At 32.7% G+C, this 25452-nt stretch overlaps 3 protein-coding genes across 15 annotated transcripts in view; 1 reads left to right on the top strand and 2 right to left on the bottom strand.

The window, feature by feature from the left end:
• Nucleotides 1-133: 133 nt before the first annotated feature.
• On the bottom strand, nt 134-4402 carry LOC105422364 (nucleolar MIF4G domain-containing protein 1). Of its 2 annotated transcripts, XM_089077734.1 has the most exons (9): nt 4215-4402; nt 3646-4134; nt 2324-2883; nt 1947-2231; nt 1694-1881; nt 1315-1490; nt 884-1236; nt 685-816; nt 134-604 (listed from the first exon to the last, which is right to left on the bottom strand). In XM_089077734.1, exons 2-9 carry the CDS (start codon nt 4100-4102, stop codon nt 314-316), a joined length of 2442 nt encoding a protein of 813 aa, XP_088933860.1. In that variant the 5' UTR covers nt 4103-4134; nt 4215-4402; the 3' UTR covers nt 134-313. The 2 variants fall into 2 exon arrangements, with proteins under 2 accessions (XP_088933860.1, XP_011630016.2); XM_011631714.3 differs by having other exon boundaries at nt 3646-4402.
• On the top strand, nt 4385-9398 carry LOC105422385 (uncharacterized). 5 transcript variants are annotated; one of them, XM_089077736.1, is made up of 13 exons: nt 4385-4542; nt 4842-4981; nt 5070-5191; nt 5289-5491; nt 5662-5741; nt 5938-6011; nt 6080-6231; nt 6432-6668; nt 6789-6939; nt 7013-7241; nt 7539-7667; nt 7957-8114; nt 8222-9397. In XM_089077736.1, exons 2-13 carry the CDS (start codon nt 4842-4844, stop codon nt 8332-8334), a joined length of 1788 nt encoding a protein of 595 aa, XP_088933862.1. In that variant the 5' UTR covers nt 4385-4542; the 3' UTR covers nt 8335-9397. The 5 variants fall into 5 exon arrangements, with proteins under 5 accessions (XP_088933862.1, XP_088933864.1, XP_088933863.1 ...); XM_089077738.1 differs by having other exon boundaries at nt 4401-4511; XM_089077737.1 differs by having other exon boundaries at nt 4434-4741.
• Nucleotides 9399-10961: 1563 nt separating this feature from the next.
• Dscam3 (Down syndrome cell adhesion molecule 3) overlaps nt 10962-25452 on the bottom strand; it is a 106943-nt gene continuing 92452 nt past the window's right edge. For 5 of the 8 annotated variants that reach the window (XM_089077724.1, XM_089077718.1, XM_089077719.1 and 2 more), the window contains 27 exons: nt 25269-25409; nt 24673-24863; nt 23693-23933; nt 23282-23435; nt 23055-23206; nt 22403-22672; nt 21322-21467; nt 20376-20811; nt 19746-20039; nt 19373-19603; nt 19152-19307; nt 19005-19075; nt 18599-18842; nt 18353-18499; nt 18073-18234; nt 17776-17989; nt 17593-17681; nt 17265-17444; nt 16958-17146; nt 16639-16824; nt 16033-16480; nt 15719-15936; nt 15473-15641; nt 15185-15348; nt 14955-15057; nt 13733-13909; nt 10962-13282 (listed from right to left, as the gene is read on the bottom strand). In XM_089077724.1, coding sequence (XP_088933850.1) covers nt 13231-13282; nt 13733-13909; nt 14955-15057; nt 15185-15348; nt 15473-15641; nt 15719-15936; nt 16033-16480; nt 16639-16824; nt 16958-17146; nt 17265-17444; nt 17593-17681; nt 17776-17989; nt 18073-18234; nt 18353-18499; nt 18599-18842; nt 19005-19075; nt 19152-19307; nt 19373-19603; nt 19746-20039; nt 20376-20811; nt 21322-21467; nt 22403-22672; nt 23055-23206; nt 23282-23435; nt 23693-23933; nt 24673-24863; nt 25269-25409 — 5225 coding nt within the window. In that variant the 3' untranslated portion in view covers nt 10962-13230. Of the gene's footprint in view, nt 13283-13652; nt 13910-14945; nt 15058-15184; nt 15349-15472; nt 15642-15718; nt 15937-16032; nt 16481-16638; nt 16825-16957; nt 17147-17264; nt 17445-17592; nt 17682-17775; nt 17990-18072; nt 18235-18352; nt 18500-18598; nt 18843-19004; nt 19076-19151; nt 19308-19372; nt 19604-19745; nt 20040-20375; nt 20812-21321; nt 21468-22402; nt 22673-23054; nt 23207-23281; nt 23436-23692; nt 23934-24672; nt 24864-25268; nt 25410-25452 lie in introns of those variants that run through there. The other 3 variants (XR_016139432.1, XM_089077722.1, XM_089077723.1) reach the window with 3 other exon arrangements.

Here is a 25452-nt window from a genome sequence, read left to right as displayed (position 1 = left end):
ATTTGATAATAAATATAACGTACATAAATGTATTAAAATGTATTGAAATGTTTTTGACTTTAATTTTATTGCTTATTAACATCTATACATTTAAAAAAAAATCGGTAGTATTCCTGTACTGCACGTACATGAATTTTTAAAAAGTCAAAATTGATATAATTTTATTCTATCATTCTATATACATTTTAGAAAAAGGTATAAATAGTACGACATAATATTTTTTCACATTTATATCACATGTTTTTAGAATTTTATATATAATATATATAAAATACATTTTTTACATTTATATTACAGTTATTATATAAATCAGTTAAAATACAAGTTTTGATTCTCGTGTACTTAAAATTTTATCTACATACTCCGCTCGTTTCTTCAATAATTCACTTTGTTTTTCCAAGTTTTCAGCAGTGCAAATATTTTTCACAAGAAAATGATTTATGAATAATCTAAGACTCTCTCTAAAAGTTTGCAATTTTGGAGATAAGGATATTCTTCCAAATACTTCTAAACAAGCCTCTTCATTCTCATGTAATAATATTCCTAGCATGATTTGACGTACAAGCCTCATGGTCAATTTGTCTAATTCGGTAAATTGGATCACCTGTAATTATTAAAATTAAATATAATAACATCATATAGGAAAAAATAATTGTAGAAAGTATAAGATAGACATTTATATACCTTTAAGACAGAAAGGGGAAGGCCTTTGCCTAAGAATAGATGAATCAAAAATTTTGACAAATTTGTCAATTGTTTTGTATTCAAATCATTCAACGTTTTCAATTTATCCCACAATACATATTGTATAGTTAACTGTATTAATCATTATTAATTATTATATTGTACAATTATGCAAAATATACTTTAAAATCAAACATACCTGATATTTTCTGTTGGAATCACATAGCTTTTGTGTCAATACCGCATAGTAAGGATTAAACTTTTTCTCTTGCATACAACAAATGAGAATAACATAAATTACTTCCCTTTGCTGTTGATTTTTTAAACCAAGATGATATATTTTCTCAAACGCATCTAAATAATCTTCAGCTGTCATAAGTACGCAAAAGATATCTCTTCTGACATCAGTATTCATTCTCTGTTTTCGTGCCAGCTCCAATAGTTCGTCGCTATATTTTTGTTTCTTGTCTTCTGAACCTTTTTCTAATTTACCGATATCCTTAAGTCCGGACCAAGCTGATCCTACTATCCACCACTTTCCTCTTTCATCAACTAAGATAGGAAAGAAATATATAATCTTATTATATTGTACATTAATATTTTTCTGTTATATTATAATAATTTTCATACCTTCTAATAAGTCCTCTAAAGTTACGTTAAATTGTGTAATGCTATTGCCTTTATGGATAAAACTTTTTAAAATTTTCTTCATATGTTCTATCCGAGATGCATCATATTGAGGTATCTTGCTCATGTTATTATTTTTTATTGCCAATAATACATCCAACATAAATTTAACTCTTGAACTACAAAAATATTAATATGTGTATATATATATATATATATATATATATATATATATAAAACAAATACAATAAATATACAATAAATACAATAAATATAAAAATATATAGAGAAATATATTTACTCAAAAATTAAGAAAAATAATTCAGAATAAAATGTGTATTTATATTAGCACATACATAGTATTTAAAAATATAAAACATACTTTTCTAGCGTAGCATTATTTGCTTTTTGTTGCAAATTTAATATAAGCTCCTTCAATGCGATTGGATCATCTTTTCTTAATTGAAAGCCCACTGTCCTTAGAATCAATAAAATCAGTTCAATTTCTTTCTCTGTGAATTTTGCTGCTAATTTTTCTAATATCTGATATAAAAGGCGATGACCATATACCTAAAAAATCCTATTCTGAAGGTTCTGTCAGAATGTAAAAATCAGTATTGTTATCAATATTTTACCTTAAAATTATAAAGATGTGAAATCATAAGAATTATATTATCTAATTCTTTATTTTCGACAGAATGCGATTCTTCCAACATCTGAGAAAATTTTTTTACAATAGTCATTAGAAAATGTGCGCCAATTTCTGTACCAACATTTGCATGTAAAATAGCAATTAACATCATATGTTCACAGATAAGTCGATCTGGACTTATTATTGGTGCAATTATACTTTCCATCATCAGTTTGCATAACATTACATTCATATTATTACGACTATTTGACATATACATTTCTTCTACCTATATTACAAATATTTAAATAATAAATTTTAAGATTCAATAATAAATTTAATTTATAAATATATTAATAATAAGTACTAATAATTATTTACTTGGTTTGCAATAGTATGCATATTTTGCTCTGCTAATCTATTTAAGACACCTTTCATCTGTTTCTGCAGTCTAACTTTTTCATCGTTGGGAAAAATATCATCGTTTGCCGTACGTGCAGCAGGTGGCACATATTTTTTTGGTATAATATTACCTTCTTTGTCTCTCTGCCTACCATAAATATCTTCCCATAAGTTTTCATTATCTGATTGCCTTGATGCATTACTTGATTCTTCATTTTTTGTTTGATCTTCCTCATCTGTTGCATACTCTGTAGATTTAGTGTTCATCATATCTGTCTCTTCAGAAAAATTTTCTTCACTATCATTTTGAGTTAAATTTTCATCAGACAAAAGATTTTCATTCTCTGAATTCTGCTCAGATTCATTATCATCTATATTATCTTCTTCATCATATTTTTTATGTTCATTATCAGAATCATCCTTTCTAACAGTCATTTTCAAATCCTCTTCAAATTCTTTACTCAATCCAGTTTCTAATAATTGTTTCTCAGTTTCAAGTATGTGGTTTCTATTCTCTGAATCGCAGAAATTCAAAATATCTAATCAAATGTTAAGGAATCACAAATTATTTAACAAACAATTCTGTCCATACGTAACAAAATATAAATTTAACATATAAAATAATCCAACCATTTGTAAAAATAATCCATGAAAATTTAATAAAATAATATTTTGATACAAATATAAAAGTTTATGCACTACATTTCTTAAATACATTTCTTAAAGATCCACATATTTCATGATATAAGAATAATCAATATATCTCGTCATATATCAATATATCTCTACTTTAAATTTTGGGTCAACTGCATTAATTATTTATATTAAATTTATACATGAAAGACTTATGCAGAATACATATGTAACATTATAGACTCAGGCACAATTAATTAGCACAAGGAATAACAAATTAAAGTATTAGAAATAAAGAGTTAATTTTGACATATTAGAATTAATGTATCAATAATTAAGGAATATCTTGATGTTCTTTCATTGATTAAAAATAATTTTTTTCTTAATTGTTTTTCTTAATTGTTATTTTTAATTCCTTATTTCTATTTATTGTGTTTAAGCTCTATATTTTTAATAGAGATGAAAGGTATATTTAATACATTTACTTAACACATTCATTCTCATTATAAAATTAAACAAGATACTTGGTCTTCTCCAGTTTAATAAAGTAGATCTAATAAAGTACTTAATGAACAAATATCTTACCAAAAAAGCTGAAGCTGAAGATTTATCTATTGAATTGTAGATGGTAAATATGTTAAAGTATTTAAAGTTATTGAAAAGGATACAATCTAGTCCATCCGATACAAAAGATTTTGGAATAGATTTGCTCTTTCGTTTGTTCAATTTTAATCGTTTTTCTAATTGCTTAATCATCTTGTCCTCTTCCATATTCGCCTGCTTTAATTGTATCATTCTTTGTTTTTTTATATTCTTCTGCATTTTTTTTTCTTTTGTATCTTTAGATGATTGTCGTTTTTGCGCCTTTGTTGACGATGTTTGTTTAATGTTGCTTTTTCCTTTTACTTCCATTAATTTATCATCGTCGATCTTTGATAATTTATGTGATATTTCCGATACTTTTTCCGACTGATTTTTGGGTCTGTTCTTTTGATAGTACGCCGCTTTATTTATTTTCTTTTGCTGCCTTTTCTCTTTACGCAACTGTTTGCGTGTTTTCTGCATTGGTTTACTTTTGTTGTTTTTTCTGCTGTTTGGTGTTCCTTTATGCTGAATACGAACCATTTTGCGAAGAACCGTTTTCACACCACTAATGTCTAAAATATCAAAAATATAGTAAAAATAACCTTAATTAAGTCACGTTGACATCAAGTTGACTTTAAGTTAACATTATAACCTCAAAATCATTAATCATGTGTGGCTACTTGCGCCATTTTTACACGACAATCTGTAACCATGGTAACCAATCACACTATCATTGCACACAAAAGTTGTTGCTATTGGCGGAATGTTAATTTGCTATTAGAAATGCGCCGTATGTTTTATCGCGCATTACGAATAGGTTCATCGATATCTTCGGCCTCTTCGGCGCGCGATGGATAATTCGAAAATCGCTACGCAGTTTTTTTTGTGACACGGCTCCACCATTGCGAAAAGAAGTGTTTTTAGGACGTATAAAAAAATTCACTACGAGGTACTTCATTGCGCAACGATTGTACTTTGTCGTATGTTGCATGGAAAATTTAATATATTGTATATTCTGTATTTTAATCTCTGTCATTTTGAAAACGAGTTTCGAAGGAAAATGCTGAAAATTTCAAGATCTAATAATTTTAGAAATAAATTTATTATTTCAAAGAAGTCGTTAATAGTTACAAAAAATCCTATAAATAAAAAATAATCGCGTATTAAACGTAGATTAAAGTAATTTCTGCAACTATTATCTATTGTTTTATTCTCTTAATCTGATCCTTTGCTGTTTACAAGTTTTTTTTAATGTAATCTTTTATTTTTATTTTAATAGATGGATCCATTTGATCAATTCTCCTATCGACGACGGGGCAAATTAGCTCCCTACTGGCTTGCTGCAATATATAATGAAAAATCATTCAAGAAATATTATAATTCTAATGCTATAAAAAAAATGAACATTATACAAACTTGGTATGTTATTTTATTCATATGCTTAATATTACTAAATGTTTATAATGAATATTCTTTTATTTTTGATATTTTGTATCTCATATTACAGTGAAAAGATAGCACAAATGACATTGTATAATAACAAGTCAGCTAGATTAAATTTGTATCAATCCTCACAATTAATGTATGGTGTAGCGAAAATTCATTTATATCAGATTGCTTATCATCATAGTAAGTTTAAATTCATATTTATTTACATGTATTACATAATATTATTTATTTATATATATAATATCACGCCAATATCTGCAACCTAATTTTTTTTCAGATGAGGTTTTTGAAGCACTACAAAAACTTAATGCTACATTCCAGAAGGATAAAAGTAAAAATATTGATACATTTGCATTTGAATCTTCTTTAATAGAAGTGCCTCGCTTAGATAGATCTTTTCAATATACTCGATTGGAAAAAGATTTACATCTTCTTTCAGATGAAGATTTTGATGATAGATTTCAAATAAATCATGATTATGTACAGTAGTGTTTATTCAGACAATAGCAAGAAATGGTTTTGGCAAATTTTGTGTTCTCTTAAATTTTTAGTTTCCAAAATGAATGATATTCCTTGAATTGCCAAACATCTGATTTTTTTATTGTAAATTTTGTTTACTTTTAGATATTGAAATTTTTTTTTGTTTACAGATGCAAAATGTGACTCTGAATTTTGGTTGTTTAAATGATGAAGGATTGGAAATCCTTGAGCATGATAGCAATTTCTTATTGTTAGTTCTCAATTCCTATATTTTTTTTGTAGTGAAGTATTTCCAATTTCTAATCTCAATTTAACTACAATTCTTCTTTAAGACTATACTTTAAGACTATACTAATATAATTATCTTCTATTTTTCTTTATGTTTTTATTATAATGTTCATTAAAATTAATTTGTAACATCTATAAAAGTAACTATAATTTATTAGTGGTCCAAGAATAATGCAAATCAGCGAGGACAAAGACATCTCGAAGAAGATGGCTGATATAACAATCGCAGATGGTTAGTATCTACTAGTTATATTAAATACATATAGACATTATATTTCAATTAAATTATTTTACAAACAGAGATACATCGAGAAAGAATACCGTCTCAGGAAATACTTACTCCAGTACTTGTAGATATATCAAATAGAAAAGATAAACTCAGAAACCAATTGACTCCACAAAAGCGGTTGCAACATCAGATACAAGAGAAAACACCTACAAAAAAAAGACGAGTATGTATTTAGATATTTTAAAGCTATAAATTAGAAATAAAAAGCAAAAATCGCCATAATGCTTAAGAAGTTTGAGAAATTTAAAATCTCTGTCCTCTTTTATTTGGAAGATTATTTGAGTTATTATTTGAATATTTAAGATCACTATTTTTTATTTACTTAATTTTTAATTTTAATTCTTTTTATACATTATTTTTCAGTTAACTTTTGACACTGTACCTCCTGTTCCTATAGAAGATGTGGCAGTACTGTCTCCTGAATTGCCTAAAGAGAATATGGAGACGTTAGCCTTTTCAGAGAAAATTGAATTAAGGCCATTATATTCAGACGATTCTGAGATTGTTAAACGTCCAAAAAAGTTAATTATCGATCAGAGGATCTCCTTAACTGACAAACAGCTTAAAAAATGGCGCCAGAATGTACAATTTCGTTGTAGAGTGAGTTTTTTAATTATGTAAACTTATAAACAGTACATATGTATAAACTTGTAGAGAAGTCTATAAGACAAAAAACTTTAATCTGAAGAAAATTTTAAAGATTTTTTATGTTTTGATTAGCAATATATTGATACACCGCAAATTAATCGTCCGATACCGGCAGAGAATTTATTTATGCAACCATCGCATTTACCTAAACGTTGGAATGCTAACTTAAAACGCAATCCTTTTGCTGATTCTATTAGTAATGTGGCTGATAAACTCATGCAATGTAAAATTTTATTTAAACATTTATTAAAAATTCATGTTCATGAAATTTTAAATAATTATGTCTTTAATTTCAGCTCATGAAGTGATACGTATAGAGACAGATACTAGGCGAAATCTTCTTACAGAAGATTTGAGTGCACTTGGGAAAACAAACACCATAATTGCTACTGAGCCTACTGTGGATAGTATTGCAAACATCATACCGACAATAAATATAATTCATGAAATTGAACAGACATCAATGGTACCAAAAATGGTACCAGAAATGCTACCAGATACAATGACTGTAGAGGAAAATACTAGGTAATAATCTATCTATTTTATCGTAACTTGATATTTGTATCGATATAATTTGATATTTATATTTGAAACAAGTTGACGAAAATAAAAATTTAATTATTTAAATAACTATTATATATTTTATATGTGTTTATATATGTTTATATATGTTTATATATGTTAAATATATGTGTGCGAGCGCGCGCTATGAACTTGTTAGTATTTTATCAATTTCTTATTTTTAATATTCTTTATGTTTCTTTTATGTTTTAACATTGCAATTTTTGTACATTAATATCTAATTTTTAAATTATATTTTAGCATTGTTGATCGTAGGACAGGACAAAAAATAACAAGTAAAAATGATACTGTAGAAAGCTTCGAAGATATAGAAATTTTATTAAAGAAACAGCAATCCCAGAGCATACATCTTTCACAATCTTCTACTACGTAATTTAAATTTGTCTTTTATTTTGAAATAAAGGCTGAATGTAACAACATTCCAAGTATATATTCGATAGCTTTCGTGGATAAATATTTATATGTAAAAACTATTAATCTCGGAAATATGAAGAAAGAAAGAATTAGATTTTTATTACTTTGTTTTTTTCTAAGAAGCTCACATAATTCTTTTCTGTGAGAAGAAGGGACATGTTGTTACCTCAAATCTATTATTTATTAAAAAATTTATTAAAAAATTGTTTAATACTTAATAAAAATATCACTTTTACTATACCAGTTCAATTGAGACATCACGGCCTCCACTGACAAGTCAAGAGATTTTGGCTCTGTTGGAAGTTTTATGGTGCGACAAACCATATGTTAAATTCAGTGAACTCATTCCTAAGGAAACGTACACGAAAGATGACGCTGCTACCGCTTTTGATATACTTCTCCGTAAGTATTATTATGTTTATAATGTTTATTGTTACTTCAAAAAATAATAAATTTTATTTTATTTTCCTTTGTTGTGCTAATTAAATATTAGCTATAATTTGTTTTAGTTTTGATTATTTTAAATGTGTTATTCATAGAGTTACATGCGCAAAAGAAAATTGATTTGCAACAGAAAGAATGTTATCGCACTCTGTGGATTTCAAAGTATTCTGACTCATAAACATAATTGAAATATAAATTATATTACTTTATAATACTTTTAGTTATAATACTTTAATTATTAATATAGATAATAGTATTAATTATAATATCTTTTACATGACGATATTTATTTAAATTATTATTTTTAATACTTACTTTTAATATTTATTGAAAAAAATGCAATTTTATTAACTTTATAATATGTTTAGATAAAATATCAATTGCAATGTTCTCTTGAATTATTATCATTGTTATTTAGTACAATATTTTATATTTTAAAGATTGTCTTTAACGTTTTTATGAACTAGATAAAAATTTAATACATAGCATTCACCTGATATGTATTTTTGTTATATATATATATATATATATATTATAATTTTATTTTTATAAGAGATAGTGCGTATTTCTATTCGCTCTAATTTGCTCTAATTATTCTTTTAGCACATTACAAACTACAAATTATTATATTTTACTGTTAATTTACAAAAATTAATAATTTAATAATTTAATAAGGAAAAAGGAATATTTGCTTTATGTATTCAAAAGTAAATTGTAAATATTCATGCAAATATTTACGCAAATGTACGCTTATTGTAATAATCAGTGGCACTTTTTTCATATTGCCAATGTTAAAATATAATAAATTGTTGTGTTTAGTTATATTTTACAATATTTATTTAAGAATAAGGAAAAAGAAATATTTGCTTTATGTATTCAAAAGAATATAAATATTCGTGCAAATATTTATGCAAGTGTACGCTTATTGTAATAATTAGTGGCACGTTTTTAATATTGCTAATGTTAAAATATAATATAATAAATCGTTTTGTGTTTAGTTATATTTTACAATATTTATTTATTAAGAAATGTTTGAGAAAAAATTTTAATAAAAAATAAATAAAATAATAAAAAATTTATAAATTTAAATAAATAAATAAAAATAAATAAAAAATTTTAATAAAAAAATTTTGCTCCAATGTATGTAGTTTTTTTAAATATTAATAATTTTTAAATATTATTCTCTATTCAACAAATTCTTAATTAATGCCTAATTTAATTTTAAAATATTAATAATTTTTAAATATTATTCTCTGTTCAACAAATTCTTAATTAATACCTAATTTAATTTTAAAATAAATATCGCTAAATATAACTTCTATTAAATTTATATTTCAAAAGATAAATCAACATATGCATAATTATATCCATAATTATATCCAAAACAAATTGGAAATAGATTAACAGAGAATTGAATTTATCTAATTGTTTGTCGTCTAGTGTTTTAATATTTTGAAAATCGCGACATCTTGATCATTTCGATATTTCGAGAAACAAATATTCTTCGAAACATTTCAAATATAGAGATTAGATTTGAATCAAAATGGTTCTCATTCGAATCACATTTCTTTCATACTTTTCGCCGTTACTGCGCGGAAATAAATCTTGGGCATAAGATATTTTTGTAAAATTTCGATTACATTAACATTATATTGTCATGGGCGGCCCATTGTCCCGCTGACCGCTAATAAAAATACTTGAAGCGATCACATGCCGGTTTCTCGACAGATTTCAAGAGAAATCACGTTCATGAGACAGAATCACATATCGTTTCGTGAAGCGGAAAAAGAAGTTTAACATGCGTAAAAATAATAGGAAGTATCTTGCGAAATGTTTGAAACTTCTCGTAGAGTATTATACATATTGTGTGCCACTTATAATATGTGATTTTTTTTATACCTGATTCCTTCTTCATGCGCCTGCATTTGATTGTTAATCATCGATTCTTTCGTGTGTTATTCTTACTCGAGATGCGTATAGATTCGCGATCATCATTAGATATGCACGTTATACAAGTATGAATATCGTCGGTCTGTATTTTGTTTTTTTATTTTTTTTTATAATAATGAAATTAATTTAAAAAATATATCAAGGATTACTTAGCAAAGTACTCAAAAAATTTGTCATGCGTTAAAAATCGTAGCTAATTGTAAATTTCGATCAAAACTAGTAATAAAAAAAAAAAATAAATTACACTCGTTTAATATTTTGTAGCTTTGCAAAATATCAATTTGGTTGAGGTCTCTTAGATAAACTTATCATATTTAAATTATTTCTGTCTTTTTTTAAAATCCTCAAACATTATGTAAAATAGAATTTATTCAGAATTGAATTAAAAATGTAAAAATAAACTGAATTTTCAATAATAATGTAGTATACTAATTCTGTCAGTAGATTGAAGCAGAATATTGTGGCAGATTGACATTAATTCTGCATTAAATTCATATTCTATCTAGTACAACATATCTGACAAAGATTGTTAGTAGAAGTCGAGCGAATTCTATCATAATTATTTAAATAATTCTGTCTGTATTTGTCGACAGATTCTGTTACATTTTTCTGCCGGGAGATATTCTGATTAAATTTGTAACAGAAATTTTACAAAATCTGACTGTTTTTTAATAGATTTAATTGTCTGGGGGAAGGAGAAGAATAAAAATGAACGTTAGATAAGAATTTTAAAAGATGTTTCTTTGAAAGATGCAATTTCTTATCGATTTTAAGAAAGCAGTGATATATTAAAGTTCTATCACATTGTAATTTGTTCTTTTTATTTCTTTTTTTTTTTTTTCATGTGTATACACATTTTTCGGTAGAATGTTTTTTTAGCGTATACAAATGTCAGAATCATCGAGACTGTCAAAATTGCCTCTCTTTAGTTAAGCCTTTCATCATGTGTATACAATTTTTCCACATTTGTTTTAATTGTTCGAACGGACAGTCTTGGTTTCGCTTGATTTCTATCTGTACAAGATGGATTAAGACATTTATTCTTAAAACTGATATTCTCCTATCACACTTGACCCAACTGTTTAACCGGCAGTTTTGTTCTGTTGCGATTGTAATGAAATGAAATATATACATCTACTCTTTCCTTTTCCAATATTCATTTCGCTTTGCGCCCGCTCTCTAAGCATTCAAACGTTTCTCAGACTGCCGCGCAAGCAAATGAATCACGAAGAATCCAACAAGCCCAGTTTCCCCAGTTTTAGAAATTGGGAAACCGATTTTACAGAATAAATCTCTTTGCCGATTTTCTACGATTCATCCATCTTATAGGATGACCTTGTGATATCAATCGCGATATAATACTCATAAATTTTTGCCCTCCGAGACGAGCGCGAATTTCGTACGCGCCAAATCATCCCTTCGTCTCATTTATATACATATTACATCTATGCGATAACTCGTTATAACGCGTTATAACGTAACAAGAGACATACGTCATAAATTTTCCGTCATGAAATTCCTACGAGACTTAGTCCCAATTGTCTTAAAAACAATCGCGAGATAATTCTAAGCAAGTCTTTGTCTCTCTTTTATTAAGGTAAAAAGAGAAAGAAGAACACGTGTCGCGTGGTTCCGTTTCTTTTTTTTTTTTTCTTTTTCTTTTTTACGTGATCGGAAGTATCGTTCGATCGATTAATGATTAATCGTTTACTCCTCGAGACAGAAATCAATGTAAGCGTACTCGATTAATGATCAGTCTCACGTTACGGGAGAGATTCTCGAAAAGGAAATGAAAAGTTACAGTTTTCTCGATCGCCTTATATGCTACATTCTCGATTTTGTCTTCTGCGAACATACTACGACTCTCTTTTTTTTTTTTTTTTTTTTGTGTACATGATATTCCATAATCGTCCATAAGCGATTATTTTTACGATCACATCGATAAGTGTCGTTTCTCAAAGAGCAGTTATTTACATAGTTAAGGCGCTAGCCGCTTCTTATTCGAATAAACGATTCGTAAGTACTATTTCTTTATTTTTACGAACTGTTACGTTCAATTAGGACACAGAAAGGAGCATAGGCAAGCCTCTCTCAAATCTTCGTCCTTTTTTTTTTTTTTTTTTTTTTTTTCATGACGTCTCTAACACTATACATCTTCTAATAAAGTTGGCACTATTTGACCAAATGTTTGTGGAAAGTCGGTTTAACGATTGAATTAATCGAATTGCATAGGAATCGAATCGAAAAACACTTTCAAATATTTCGAATCGGAGAGGAATTTAAGGACCGATCTTGCCGAGATTGTGAATCAGTCGGTTTCAGCTCGAATAAACACCTGTCATTAGTTTCGAATTAATTGACCTATTTCTTATAAAGGGGATAAAAAGTCTAATGCGGACGTTGCAACGGTTTTTTTTTTATCTTTTAAAACGCATATTTATTCCCGCCAATAATCGGTTCTCATATCCGTCCGTAGAATAATTCATTAATAAGTAGATCACACTAGTGAAGCGGAGGTACTCGCATGGATAAGTTGACGTTCACCCTGTATATCGATAATTGGTCGTCGTGAAATTAATGGATCGGTCAATCAGACTTTTTTTTTTTTTTATCATACGTTTCGTACGGTACGACAATGTAATCGCAATTCGGTTGATAGAAAGAATAAATGCTATCAAAAAATGTATATACTTAATTATCGAATGCTTCCGTTGCTTCTCGATTGCTTAATATTGTAATTTGTGTATATCGCCGATAGAATTTGGTGTTTCTCTTGTCGAAGTTCGACGTTAATATGTCGCACGTGTGGCACATACAGGGTTACATACGAAGGCCATGTTTCCTATGTGATAACGGCAGTATTTGACGCAACGCAGATGAGTTATCGAGACGCCTCTTCGACACAAATGAGACCTGAGAGTCTCTCTCTTGTCTCTCACTTTTCTCTCACTTAATCCACTCGAAGTTGAATTATTTCTTACACTCTTTAAACTACAGTACCGTCTTTATTAATGTTTCCTCCAACGACAACGGATGGTTGTAAAAAGAGATGGTTCGTCATCTCTTTTTCTAAGTAATGTTATATCGTCCGGCGAAAATACCAAGTCGAACCAGCGAATCTCGATCATACATGTATAGTGAATTCTTGTCTCTCTTGCTCCTTCCTTTGCTGATATCTGCAACAAATATATATATATTCTTAAAAATAATGAATTTAATTCTCTTTTTCTCTTTCACGTTAATTTCTAGGCGTCTTGCATTCTAAAACCGTGAAAGCGATAATATAATAATACGTTTTTTGCAAACAAATTAATAATTTCTCAAATTTATATAGAAATTTATTTTTCAATTTGAATATTTAACATCTTGATATTAATTATCTCGATAAAACGAGACTTTATTAAATTATAATTTTGCTTGATATCATAATGATATGACTAAAAATGTACACTACTAAAAAGTAATGAAAAGTATCAGTATTCGAACAATCACATTCTTTCTTCTTCATTTTATGACGCGTGTTGCTAAAATATTCTATATACAAACAAATAAATTTCTGGGGATTGGACTGGTCCTTTAACCGCTCGGTACTCGGCATGCCTGTTTATAGGAACTCCCGCCGATACCTAGCAAGCATAGATTCGACGGCTTCGATCGGAAGTCTGCCCAAACTGCCGCCGTGACGAGTCCCGGCTGATAAACCTTGCCATTCGCGTTCGCGGTCACGGTCGCACTCCACGTCGCTCAATTCGCGGCTGTCACTGAATCCGCTTGGGGGCAAAAGCGTCATGTCCTCCACCGAACTGTTAAACAGATCAGCGGATACATTTGTCGAGTCGAAAAATATTTCTCTCAAGCTTGTGACACCTGAATTAAGAAGCACAAATGACGATCGTAGTTTTAATTCAATTCGATTCGTAGATAAATCTCTTATTCGTAAAGATGATATTTTACGATGAATTTGATCTTATTACCAGTAAGCTTGGATTATCTAGATTATATATAGAAAGATATATGTAAAGGAAAGTTTTGTATATATATATATATACACACACACACACACACACACACACACACACACACACACACACACACACACACACACGCAATACATGTTTATACGTGTAAGGATAATCTTTTTATCGATTATATATGTGAAAGTGAAATTCGGAGGTCTTCTAGATAGCAGGAGATGTGGTTATTTACTTATATGTAATAGTGTTAGAACATTATATAGAGTATTTCAAAAATGGAGGTCAATCATTTGGGAGGTGATTGGGAATCTAAAAACAAGAAAAAAAATTGATATTAATATAGGTCCGGAAATGCATTGTTTTCAAGTTGTTACCATTTTTATTGTTAAAATTTCAAATTACTTTACTTTCAAATTTTAAAATGGTGATAACTCGGAAACAACACATTTTTGGACCTATATCCATATTCACATCAATTTTCTTCCTTGTTTTTCCCTCCATTCATCTCTCGAGTGATTGACCTCGACATAAGAAGCACTCTGTATATTAAATGCTTGGTATACTTCTTATCGTATAAAATATGAGGCTCTAGAATGAAGCGCAATGAAAACTCAATATATCATATATTATATATTTTAAATATATTATCAATATATTATCAATATATACATCTTTGGAATACATGTTTCTTCTAGTAAAATAAAATAAATATTTTATAATCATAAGATACATAAGTGTTTTCGTGTCGTAAAATTAATTTCTAGTTGCAATGAATGAATTGCGCTTCTTTCTCATGTCGATGTGAAATCACTGAGAGGTCAATATTGAATAGTCAAGACTGAGTGCTATGTGGAAACAAACAAACCTTGGCTACCTGCGAGTAGACCGGCTCGGTTGTCGGCTTCGTCGTCTCGCGAGTGAGGGCGAGCCTTCGTTGTTAGATTCCGTACTTGATTCGACACCTCGCGAAAATACATCTGCAAAAAATTATATATAACACAATTTGTATACAGTCGGTTTCTTCGTCAAATTATTTTCCGCATAATTTTTTTTTTTTTTTTTATTAATCTATAATATTGTGAGAATAAAAATATATAACTGTACCTCTACAAGGCTTTACAGGTACTCTATAACTAGGCCCGGCGCATTCGCCGCAAGGACTTCCGGACGTGTCGCTTCCGGATCCTTGCCGACTTGATCGCAGCTTGCTCTCGGCTTCCGCGATGCTCGGAAAGTAGCGTTGCTTATGCCACCTTGGCGTTTTCGACCTGCGCGTGAAAGAACACCAGAAAGAGGAAGAGAAGAGAAGGAAAACGAAGGTGCAAACGCGAAACGGACTAATTTATCAAAGGATCGGAAATTAAGAAGAGCCGGGAGGAAGAAGCCAGTTACCTTTCGAACTCCACGCTGGATCTCTCGTAATCGATAGTGTTGATGTCCTCGTTTTCCAAATGACCAAACGTCTTGAACTGCATCGTGTAGTCGAGCGTCGCAGTTGTCACTGAACGGTTTTCTCGTCCGGGCACGCTAAACGTGGCGTACGGACTTATCTCGTACATTTCTGCAATGGATAACAGGTCGTTTATGAAGCTGCATTTATGTGACACGAATAATTCATTGTCATACGAATACGCATACCAGATCCGTGATCGGCGGATTTGTGATTTTCTTGCTTCACGGGTGAGCTAGTATAGACTTGATGATTACGTCTGTTGTCTCGTTCAGCCGTCGACTTGAGCTGCACCGTCGACATACAACTAGACAAATGATGATGCTGTTGTTGGTGCTGTTGTTGTTGAACTATTCCTAATCCAGTCTGCTGTTGTCCTGGCAATATCTCGCCTAGATAATTCGCTCTGTCGAAAAACAACATTAGAAAAGCAATTAATGAGATTCGCGCTGAAGTAAATAAATAAACGAAATAAAATAAAGTTTCAAATATTATATTTTACCTGCCGCTACGTTTAAGCATGACATATCCCAAAATAACCGCTGAGATGACCAAAACGATTGCGCAGATAAGTGGTACGATGACATACAAAACTTTGTGATTAGGCACTGTCTTCTTGATATCATCCTCCATTATCAGATCGTTGGGTGGACCGATACTGACTCCGCTTAATGTGGTCGTGGCAAACTCCATTTGAGTCTGAGTCGAGCCGGCGTCGTTGTGAGCCGTTAAACGTAGACTGTACCACGATGCCGTTTTTAAATCGCGAATTACAACGTTATCCGTCGCTCTACTGGCTACCAAAATCCATGGTTCCGTACTGATTCGCCTGCGATATTCGACGGTGTAATATTGAATAGGGCATCCTCCATTAGGCCAGGATAATAAGTTTATTTTCACCGACGTGCCATTTGCCGAAATAATATCTCTCTCTTTAGGCAATAGGGGTGCTGAAATGTCGATTGAGAGACTTATATATTAATGTTCATATAAGTTATGTTTCGTCAAAAATGATTTATTATTAATCTTGTTAAGAGAAGCTTGAACTAAGGGACTTTTAGATCAGTCTTATAACTTATTTTAATTGCACGCAGAATATTTTATTTACCAGTGCCCTTCGTTGTTGCGCTGATCAACGGACTTGGATCGCCAGTGTCGACGCGATTATGTGCCGTTAAATGCGCTAAATAGGAAGAACCACATTTTAATCCAGAGAGTACGAATTCCGTCTGCTCAGGAGATAAGGCAATTTCTTCCCATCCGCCCTGATCCCTCTTGTAACTTAACACATATCCTGTTTAAAAAAATATTTTAAATTAAAAAGTTATATATGTGATATATACATAATGTAATAATTGATGTCGATATGATGAGTATATGCATATTGATTATTTTCTCTGATATATATACAAATTGCTTACTTGTACCTTGTATAGTAGCGCCACCATTTTCAGGATGATTCCAACGGAATCTGATACTGTTGGTTGTCGTATACTGCAATTCAAACGACGGTGCCCTGGGTGGCATCACTACGACTAATGAATACGTAATGGAATCGTCACCGAATAAGTTGCTGGCCGAACAAGTGTAATTCCCCGCGACCGATTGCTCCAATCCTAAAAAATAATAACTTAAACTTTATCATAATAAAGTAATAATTTATATGGATTTTGCATGCCAAGATTTAAATATAACAACTTCTGCAAGTAATGAGGAATTTAAAAAATAATTTACCACGTATATTAAGATGTCCATCGGGCGTAAGTTCGTAATGTCTGCCGGTGGTGATTTGACTATTTCTATACGTCCAAATAGGTCGTGGCGTAGGATTTCCGACTACTAAACATGACAGCGTGACCGATGATTTTACAGCTCTTCGTAATACTTGCGAAAACGACGCCACTCTAGCGGGAGCTACAAAACGATCGAGTTTTATGCTCTTACAAAGAAGTTATATGCTCTTATAAAGAAGTTTAAATCAACAAAGTGGAAAATATGCAGTAAATAAATTAGAAATCTATATTCAAAAAGTTCGCATTCAAATTTTCAAATCCATAAGCACCTCTGGTATTCGTTGTTTGCGTAACTATGGTAGTTCGTTCCCCTTCTCCAAGGCCGGTCGTTGCCGAAACCCAAAACTCATATAATTGCCTATATAAAATGAACAATTGGTTTGCAAAAAGAGCATTATGAGAAGATTACAATCATCATTACAGCATGATACTGTAGTATCCGCGCGTAGTACCTTTCCACTAAATCTCGTAATTCCATCGTAAGAGTATCCGTGGGCGATGGCGGTTCGTGCATCGTATGCGCATTATGATTTTTAGAACCAGCTTCTCTGCTGTATACAGTATATTTTGAGACATTTCCATTGGGTTGCAACGGTGGCAACCAGGAAACCAATATACTTTCCGCCGTTAATGCCAATGCTTTAATGCCAGCAGGCGGGCCCGGAACTGCGAATAAAATGTACCAGATTATTCTCTAATTTAAAAATTATAAATGGTTCTTGTTGATAAAATTGAATTAAATATCTCACCATCCTCTTCCGTCATACAAAAGATCGGTGGGCTTAGCGCTCCGTCACCCGCGCCTGTGTAAGCCAACACCTTGATGGAGTAATTTGTGTACTTGTACAACGTATGCAAGTAAGTGTCCGTACTGGAAGTTCTTTTTACCTCGCCAACCGTCGATATATCCACTATGATAAAAAAAGATTAATTTAACAACTTACAATTTCTTATAAGTACGATGATATTTTACAATAGATTAATCTCTTTCATCTATTTCTGTGTTTGTCAATGTTGCGAGTGACTCACTATTGTCAGTAGGGACCGGCCTGTAATAGACTTTGTATCCTTGAATAATTCCACCGTGCTGATGAGGCGGAGGCGCAATCCAAGATACTTTGACGCTTTGGGAAGACAATGGAACGCATGTCACTTGAGTCGGTGGCGTTTCCGGTACTATGAAGCGAATATGAGCAGAGGTTTAAATATATCCTGTTTAAATATGTTGCTATTGTTTCATTCGTATACACGTGTGATTTATTGTTCTTACTATACCTCCTTCCTGCGTAGTACCCACGGTGGGAACACTAGCTGGTCCACTGGCTATGCTGTTGAAAGCTCTGATCGAAATGTCGTATTTCGTAAATTTTCTCAAACCAGTTAGTTGCACCTTTGTCGTCGCCCAACCATTTACAGTTAAACTTTTACTTTGATTGACACCCGAAGTCGACGACGAATGTTCCGACCACGTTACTATATATCCTAATAGGTCTCCATTACATGATTCTTTTGGAGGTGGCTAAAAAAAAATATTTAAAAAAGATTATATTTCATTTACAATATGCCATGATTTTTGAAATGTCTTTCGACAATTTTCGACTTTATTGTTACATGATTTATTTGAAAGATATTAATACGTTCACGAACATTCACTCCACGTTTCTGAATCGACATTACTTACTTGCCAACTGACCATTAGCTCTCCAGGCCCAGCGGATTGCACTTTGATGTTTTGCGGCGGTTCGGTAGGTGCTATTACAGAGAACAATGTCAATGCAATACAGTAAGGCTTCAGTCATACGATCGCATTGTTACACGAGGCATTTACCTTCCTCCTGAGTCTTCGCCACGACAGGTTCTGTGGGTCCACTCGCATCAATAGAATTTATAGCGAATATCCTGAAGGTATAGGTAACAGCTGGATGAAGACCACCGACCAGAGCTACCTCTTGGTCGTCTCCGGTGGTATCGAACGGAGATAAGCCTACAATTAATACGAGTTATGAACGGGATGAGAGTCGTGGTATCGATTGGAATATGTGGACGTACCGTTTTGGGTTGGATGTATAGAATTACCGCTATTGGAACTTCCTGGCGTATACGTGACATTGTGCGTTTTAACGGGATTCCAATCATCGGTCATACCGTGGCTCAGCGAGCGGTATTGTATTACGTAATTTCTTATAGGGCTGTTTCCGTCGAAGGCTCGCTTCCATAATAACCGTATCGATCGGGAACCGATTTCTATTACTTCAAGTCCAGCTGGAGGATCCGGCCTCTCTAAAGATAAAATAAGAAATAAACAAGATTTAAAGCGAATCGCTTTTATCGCACGCTTCGGCAAGAATTTATAAAAATTAACGCCGAATTTATAATTTATAAAAATTTATTAAAATTAGAAAGTTTAATGTGTTGACTTTACCTTGGACTGCTAAATAAATTAGATGCTCGCTTCTTCCGTAAGCATTACCAGCGGTGCATCTGTAGACCCCGGAATCTTGCCTGTCGCTATTTGCTATAGATAATTGGGACTTGAGGCCGTTATCAGTCTTTATTTGACCGATGCTTAGTCTATGATTGCTCATATCCAGTCGATCGCTGTTGTGCATCCATTGAACCTCTATTGGATTATCACCGATCACATTGCACTCAATGGTCACAGATTCTCCACGGCGAATCGTTACGTTTTTACTCTGAAATTCGAATCTCGCTGGTTCTGCAAAGATATAAATTTTTTTACGTCGCTTCTTCAGCAAAATAATAATTTTTAAATATTATTTAAAACGCGAGGTTTTATTACGTAACAACATAACATATTTAACCGACCTTGAAGGTTTTAATTAGAAAAGAAAAGAATTTTTTATTATCAAAGAATTATACTATTTATATTTTTAAATATTTGAAAAAATATAAATTCATACAGTTTCAATGTCTGATTCATGTTTTGTACATTTATTGGATTTTTTCGCGTTGAAATCGCGACTTTTACATTTTATATTGGATCTTCATCGTTAATTGGTCTACGATTTATAACATTAATCATATTTCTTACCATGCACGGAAACATATATCACTTTGCTTAGTCCGGATCCGATTCCATTGTTAGCCCGACAGAGATAGTAACCCTCATCCTGTGGACCGGCGGAAGCTGTCCACAAAGATCCATTAGGCAATATCGTGAGTCTACCATCGGAACCATCGACTAGCGGCTGATAATCGTTGGACGTTCTGCCTCTGGCACGTAGCCACCTGATATGTGGCGGTGGAAAACCTTTGGCTTCGCAAAGGACGTTCAACGGGTTGCCCAAGAGGGTCGCCACATCTTGTGGTTCGAATATCCATTGAGGCGGTACTTTTACCAAGAGTTCGGCCGTATGATTGACCTTCGCGGCGCTATTTGTGGCCACGCAAGTGTATTTGCCGCTGTGCCGCGACGACAGCTCCTTGAAGACGAGGATGCTGAAGAACTCGGCAACACGTTCTTCGATCTGTTTGTAAAAAGATAATTTAAAAAAAATATGATTTATGCGATATGTAAAAGTATCGTGCCATTTTTATTATTCTTAGACAGAATGTAAAAAAGATATGATCTCTGAATCAGACGGGAAATGAAAAATAATATCCTTATAATAATATCCTTTGTATATTGTAAGTAAAGTTTCAGTTTCCCATATGCTACTTTTAAAATTTGATCTCCTTGAATTTTTACTTGTTTGAGGAATATTCACAAAGATTGAAAGGTCTTTCATAGAAGTTTAGGAAATGCGTATTTTTGTCTTCGAGGGAAGAAATCTTTTCGAAGAAAACATACAAAAAGATTATGAAATTAGTTAGATAAAATATGTGCATAATTTTAAATGAAATTGTAGTTTATCTTACTTTTTATCTTTTATTGCCATAGAAATTAAAGAGTGGAGAGAGGAGTTGGAGAGTGTAGAGAGAAATTATCGAATATTCTCTTCGTAGTGATGAACTTTGCGAAATGGGATAATGCTTACACGAAGGGAAGAAGGCAGTGGCTCGCCATCCTTCAGCCAGGAAATGTAGATTGGAAGATCGCCCGACGTTACGCTACAAGTCACTTGAGCACGACTACCTTCTTGCGAATTCGCGGGGAAGTTGAAGGGACTCATTACTGGAGGACCTGCGAGATATGTACAAACGAAAGAGTTACATGTTGCTATATTATGCCATTACGTCCAAATCCCCGAGATTCCTATTTGCTTTGGGAAATACGGCAGAGTTGAGTGGAACACGGGAGAATGCTATGAGATACTCTATCATACGTTAATGCTTCGAAACGCGTGTTGCGAATCGAACGCACCATACAAGTCTTTAGATGTAAATCGACATTTCGAAAGGACGCTAAGACACTCTGTGAAACAATGCGCTCATCGGTCCTTTATATATATTTCAGATAAAGATTAATCTTTACTTTTTGGAAATGAATCTTGTACGGTAAAGAGGAAACTGAGATAGAAACAAGAGAAAAATTTCTCCTTATTTAAAGAATAAAAATTGTCATCATGAATTTATTATACAAATATCTTACGAGTAATTTTTTTCGAAAACAATAAAAATAAATAAATATATATGCGATTTGAGATAAGCGTAAGTTTGTCTGCATTCATGTGTGCGTATATAGATGATTCATTTACGCGATTCTCGCTCTCTTGTTGAACTTGTATAATAAAAATTACATGTAATAGAAAAAATATTGTCTGGGCTATTGCCTCCCACGCCAATCGATAACTGTTTTCCCGTTCTGTTTCTATTCAGCTTTTACATTGAAGAATGGTCCCGCCAGCGATCGCGCGAAAGAAAGGAATTGTGGTCTCTACAGGACGTAGACAATATGTATCGTTATAATACATATCGCAATCTTTTCCACAACTTTACATTTTTCTGTACTGATCTGTGCTTTCAATAAGAAGCGCTACGATATTTCTACCAGAAAATTATATTGCTATTAAATAGACAATACATCTCTGCGAGATGAGCTCAGAACGTAGAATCGAGCATCTGTTTAATTAATTCTCTCGCTCTGTCACACTGACTACTCTTTTGTTTCTCACTTACTATTAACAGTTAGTAGTATATCTCTGTTGGCGGTCTCTCCGGAACTTGCTCGAACTATACACGTGTAAGTACCGGCATCATTCGGATCTACCGTGAGGATCGTGAGATGGCCCTCGCTGTCGACCCGCTGCCTGATGTCAAAGGGCAATTCGGCACCACCTCGGGTCCATCCGACCGATGTGATCGGATATCCTGAGTAAGGACACGCTATTGTAATGTCGACACCGGCGATGGCGCGAACCGGGCCGATCGATCGGATGTACGGTGGTCCTAAAAGTGGTTTCTTATTATAGAATGACTAATCTTGAACTCGCTTCCACTGGAAGCTGGATCAATTCTCGCGCTCACTCAAGACACTTTTCTTTGTCCCGGTTAAAAGTTTCTATATTATACACATTTGCCCTCCATATAATTAATATAATTTTAATATAATTTAATATAATTTTAATAAATCTATGCTTAGAGCACTTATTTAAATAAAAGATTTCGATATCGATATTATGGAAATATAGATGTATATATTTAATGGATGTATATAATTAAATTTATTCGAGAAAATGTTTTCGTATTCAACAATTGTTTTATATTCCAATAAGTGCGCAAAATTGCATTTATATGTATTTAATATGACATTATCATCTGCGGGCCGTACCGTAAATGTTCAATCTAGCTTTGTGCACGACAGTTGCCAGAGTGTTGGACGCCTCACAAGCGTACAGGCCGCCATCCTCGGCTCCCGCCGATGAAATGTTTAAGTGGCTGATTACGTCACCGGATTGATCCACATATTGGCCTATCGCGAATCTGCGCGTATAGTTCCTGATTAGAGAAAGCAGCGCCAATATAACGCTAATACATTAGAACATAGATGCGATCTACCTGTGTCCAGTCGCCATCTGATTCAGCGGTTCACCATCGAGTAGCCACGTAAAGGATGGCGTCGGTGAACCGGTAGCGGAACATCGCAGAGAGACCGGCGGGCCCGGTCGTAATGCCTGCTCGATAAATGTGTACTGCAGTTCCGGAACTGTATCTAAAAATTTATTTTCAGAAATCCATTTTTTAAAGAGTAAGAACGAATTGGTTTATTCGAGAGAGAAAGAGAGAGAGAGAGAGAGAGAGAGAAAATATTCAAACAAAATAGAAACCCAATAATAGAGCGTAGGGAGTATGTATGTATACATGTACATGTGTGTATCGTGTATATATACATATAAACCCTAGCGATGTAAAAGTAGATAGAAACGGTCAAACAAGATAATATTAAAAACGGACAATGTGGCCGCTGACCTCCGAGTTTGAGTTCGGCAGTGGCCTGAGCGTTTTCCTTGTCGCTCCTCACCAAACATTGATACATCCCTTTGTCCCTGCGACCAACGGAGCCTATCACGAGCACCAAGGGAGCCAACAATCTGATCCTGGTGTCCTGCGCGGTCAATACTGGCACACCGTCGTGTAGCCACTCAACGCTCTCGACCGGATATCCTTCGACCGTGCAGTTCATCGTGGCAGTCTCGCCAGAATTAATGACCTGCGAATGACGACAAGCAAATCGATCTGTATGTTTGCAATTGGATAAACTCCGTATTATCTCGAAAAATTTTCAAAATTAACGCTTTCGAAGTTTTTGCTCAGCATAACAATGCCCTTGAGTAAAATAGCTTTAATGAAATTTTGTGAAACTAATGATATATGTAATGAATTTTTATCTGAATCTAATTCGATTAATTAATAACTGAATGTTATTTAATAATTGTTTTAATAAATTAAATGCTAATTTTAAATAGTTAACGGTAAGAAGAGAGAGAGAGAGAGAGAGAGAGAGAGAGAGAGAGAGAGAGAGAGAGAGAGAGAGAGAGAGAGAATTATTAATTAATTATCGTAGAGGCAATTATCGTAAATATAGCTAATGTAACCACACATATACAATTTAATTTAATTTTCCATTACGATATGACAAAAGTAGAACACTGGTTTTTAAGTGGATTTAATACTTGATTTGTATTAATTACTCTCCTCCGGTATATCGGATAAATAACTTTTGCCAAATAGCGATATATCTATCTCAATATTCCAGTCCAATAATCCGTTTTCACGATACAACAAGTTCTTTTTCTCTTACGTCACTTCATTTCTAAATTTCAAATGAAATCTCTCACGGTGAGATGCAATACCTTTTATCATTTAAATTATATTACTATCCATTTAATCTGTTAATATAAAATCCCGTGCATTTAAGAGAGAAATTATCCATCTGCATGAGCTCGTACCTGTACGCGTGGCTGAATCCGAGCGTTTAGCTTTGATGTGACTGACAAGTGCGTCTCCGCTCGTTGCTCGCCAAGCTGATTGCTGGCCCGGCAGACGTATCTTCCTGCGTCCTGCGCGTCTACGCGACGAATTTGCATCAGGTCACCCCAAAGCTGGATACGGCCACCCGACTCGACCGGTATCGAGTGGCCTGCAACGGGACATTCATTTTATATTATTCGATCTACAAAATTATCTTATGTGCTCGGTGCTAAGTTAAATTCATCTTAAATACCGACAACATTTCGAAGGAAAATTCTCGCAAGAAAATTCTTTCATTTTTTTTATTTTTATTTTTTTTTCCCGATAAAACAAGAAATTATCCTTTCTTTCTACAACTAATGGTCGCGATAGCGCCTTTCAATGTAAAAGAGGTATGCCTATTAAGTAGTTTTCTTCGTTTTTTTTTTTCGCGATATAATATCCATTGTGTGACGACACTGTTTAAACATAATACGGTATCGAAAAATCGATGTTTGAACACAGCTAGCAGTTTGTTCGGCGCTACCGTTAATATAATAGCTTATTCGGTAAACATTCCCCTAATTAAACCAACCATTAACATCGCGATACCAGGTAAATTGCGGCGGCGGGCTTCCTTGCGCGGAGCACGTGAGATGAACATCGGAGCCGCTTTCGGCGGAAATAGCGATTTCAGACCGTTGCATCAATCGCGGCGGCGAGGAACCGGTTGGTTCTACAAATAAAACGGAGATAATAAATCTAAAGGAGATGAACGA

Source organism: Pogonomyrmex barbatus, unplaced genomic scaffold (genome assembly GCF_055798465.1).
Source record: "Pogonomyrmex barbatus isolate J1 unplaced genomic scaffold, ASM5579846v1 scaffold20, whole genome shotgun sequence".
NCBI classification, from domain to species: domain Eukaryota; kingdom Metazoa; phylum Arthropoda; class Insecta; order Hymenoptera; family Formicidae; genus Pogonomyrmex; species Pogonomyrmex barbatus.
This window is presented reverse-complemented; position numbering and strand designations above follow the sequence as displayed.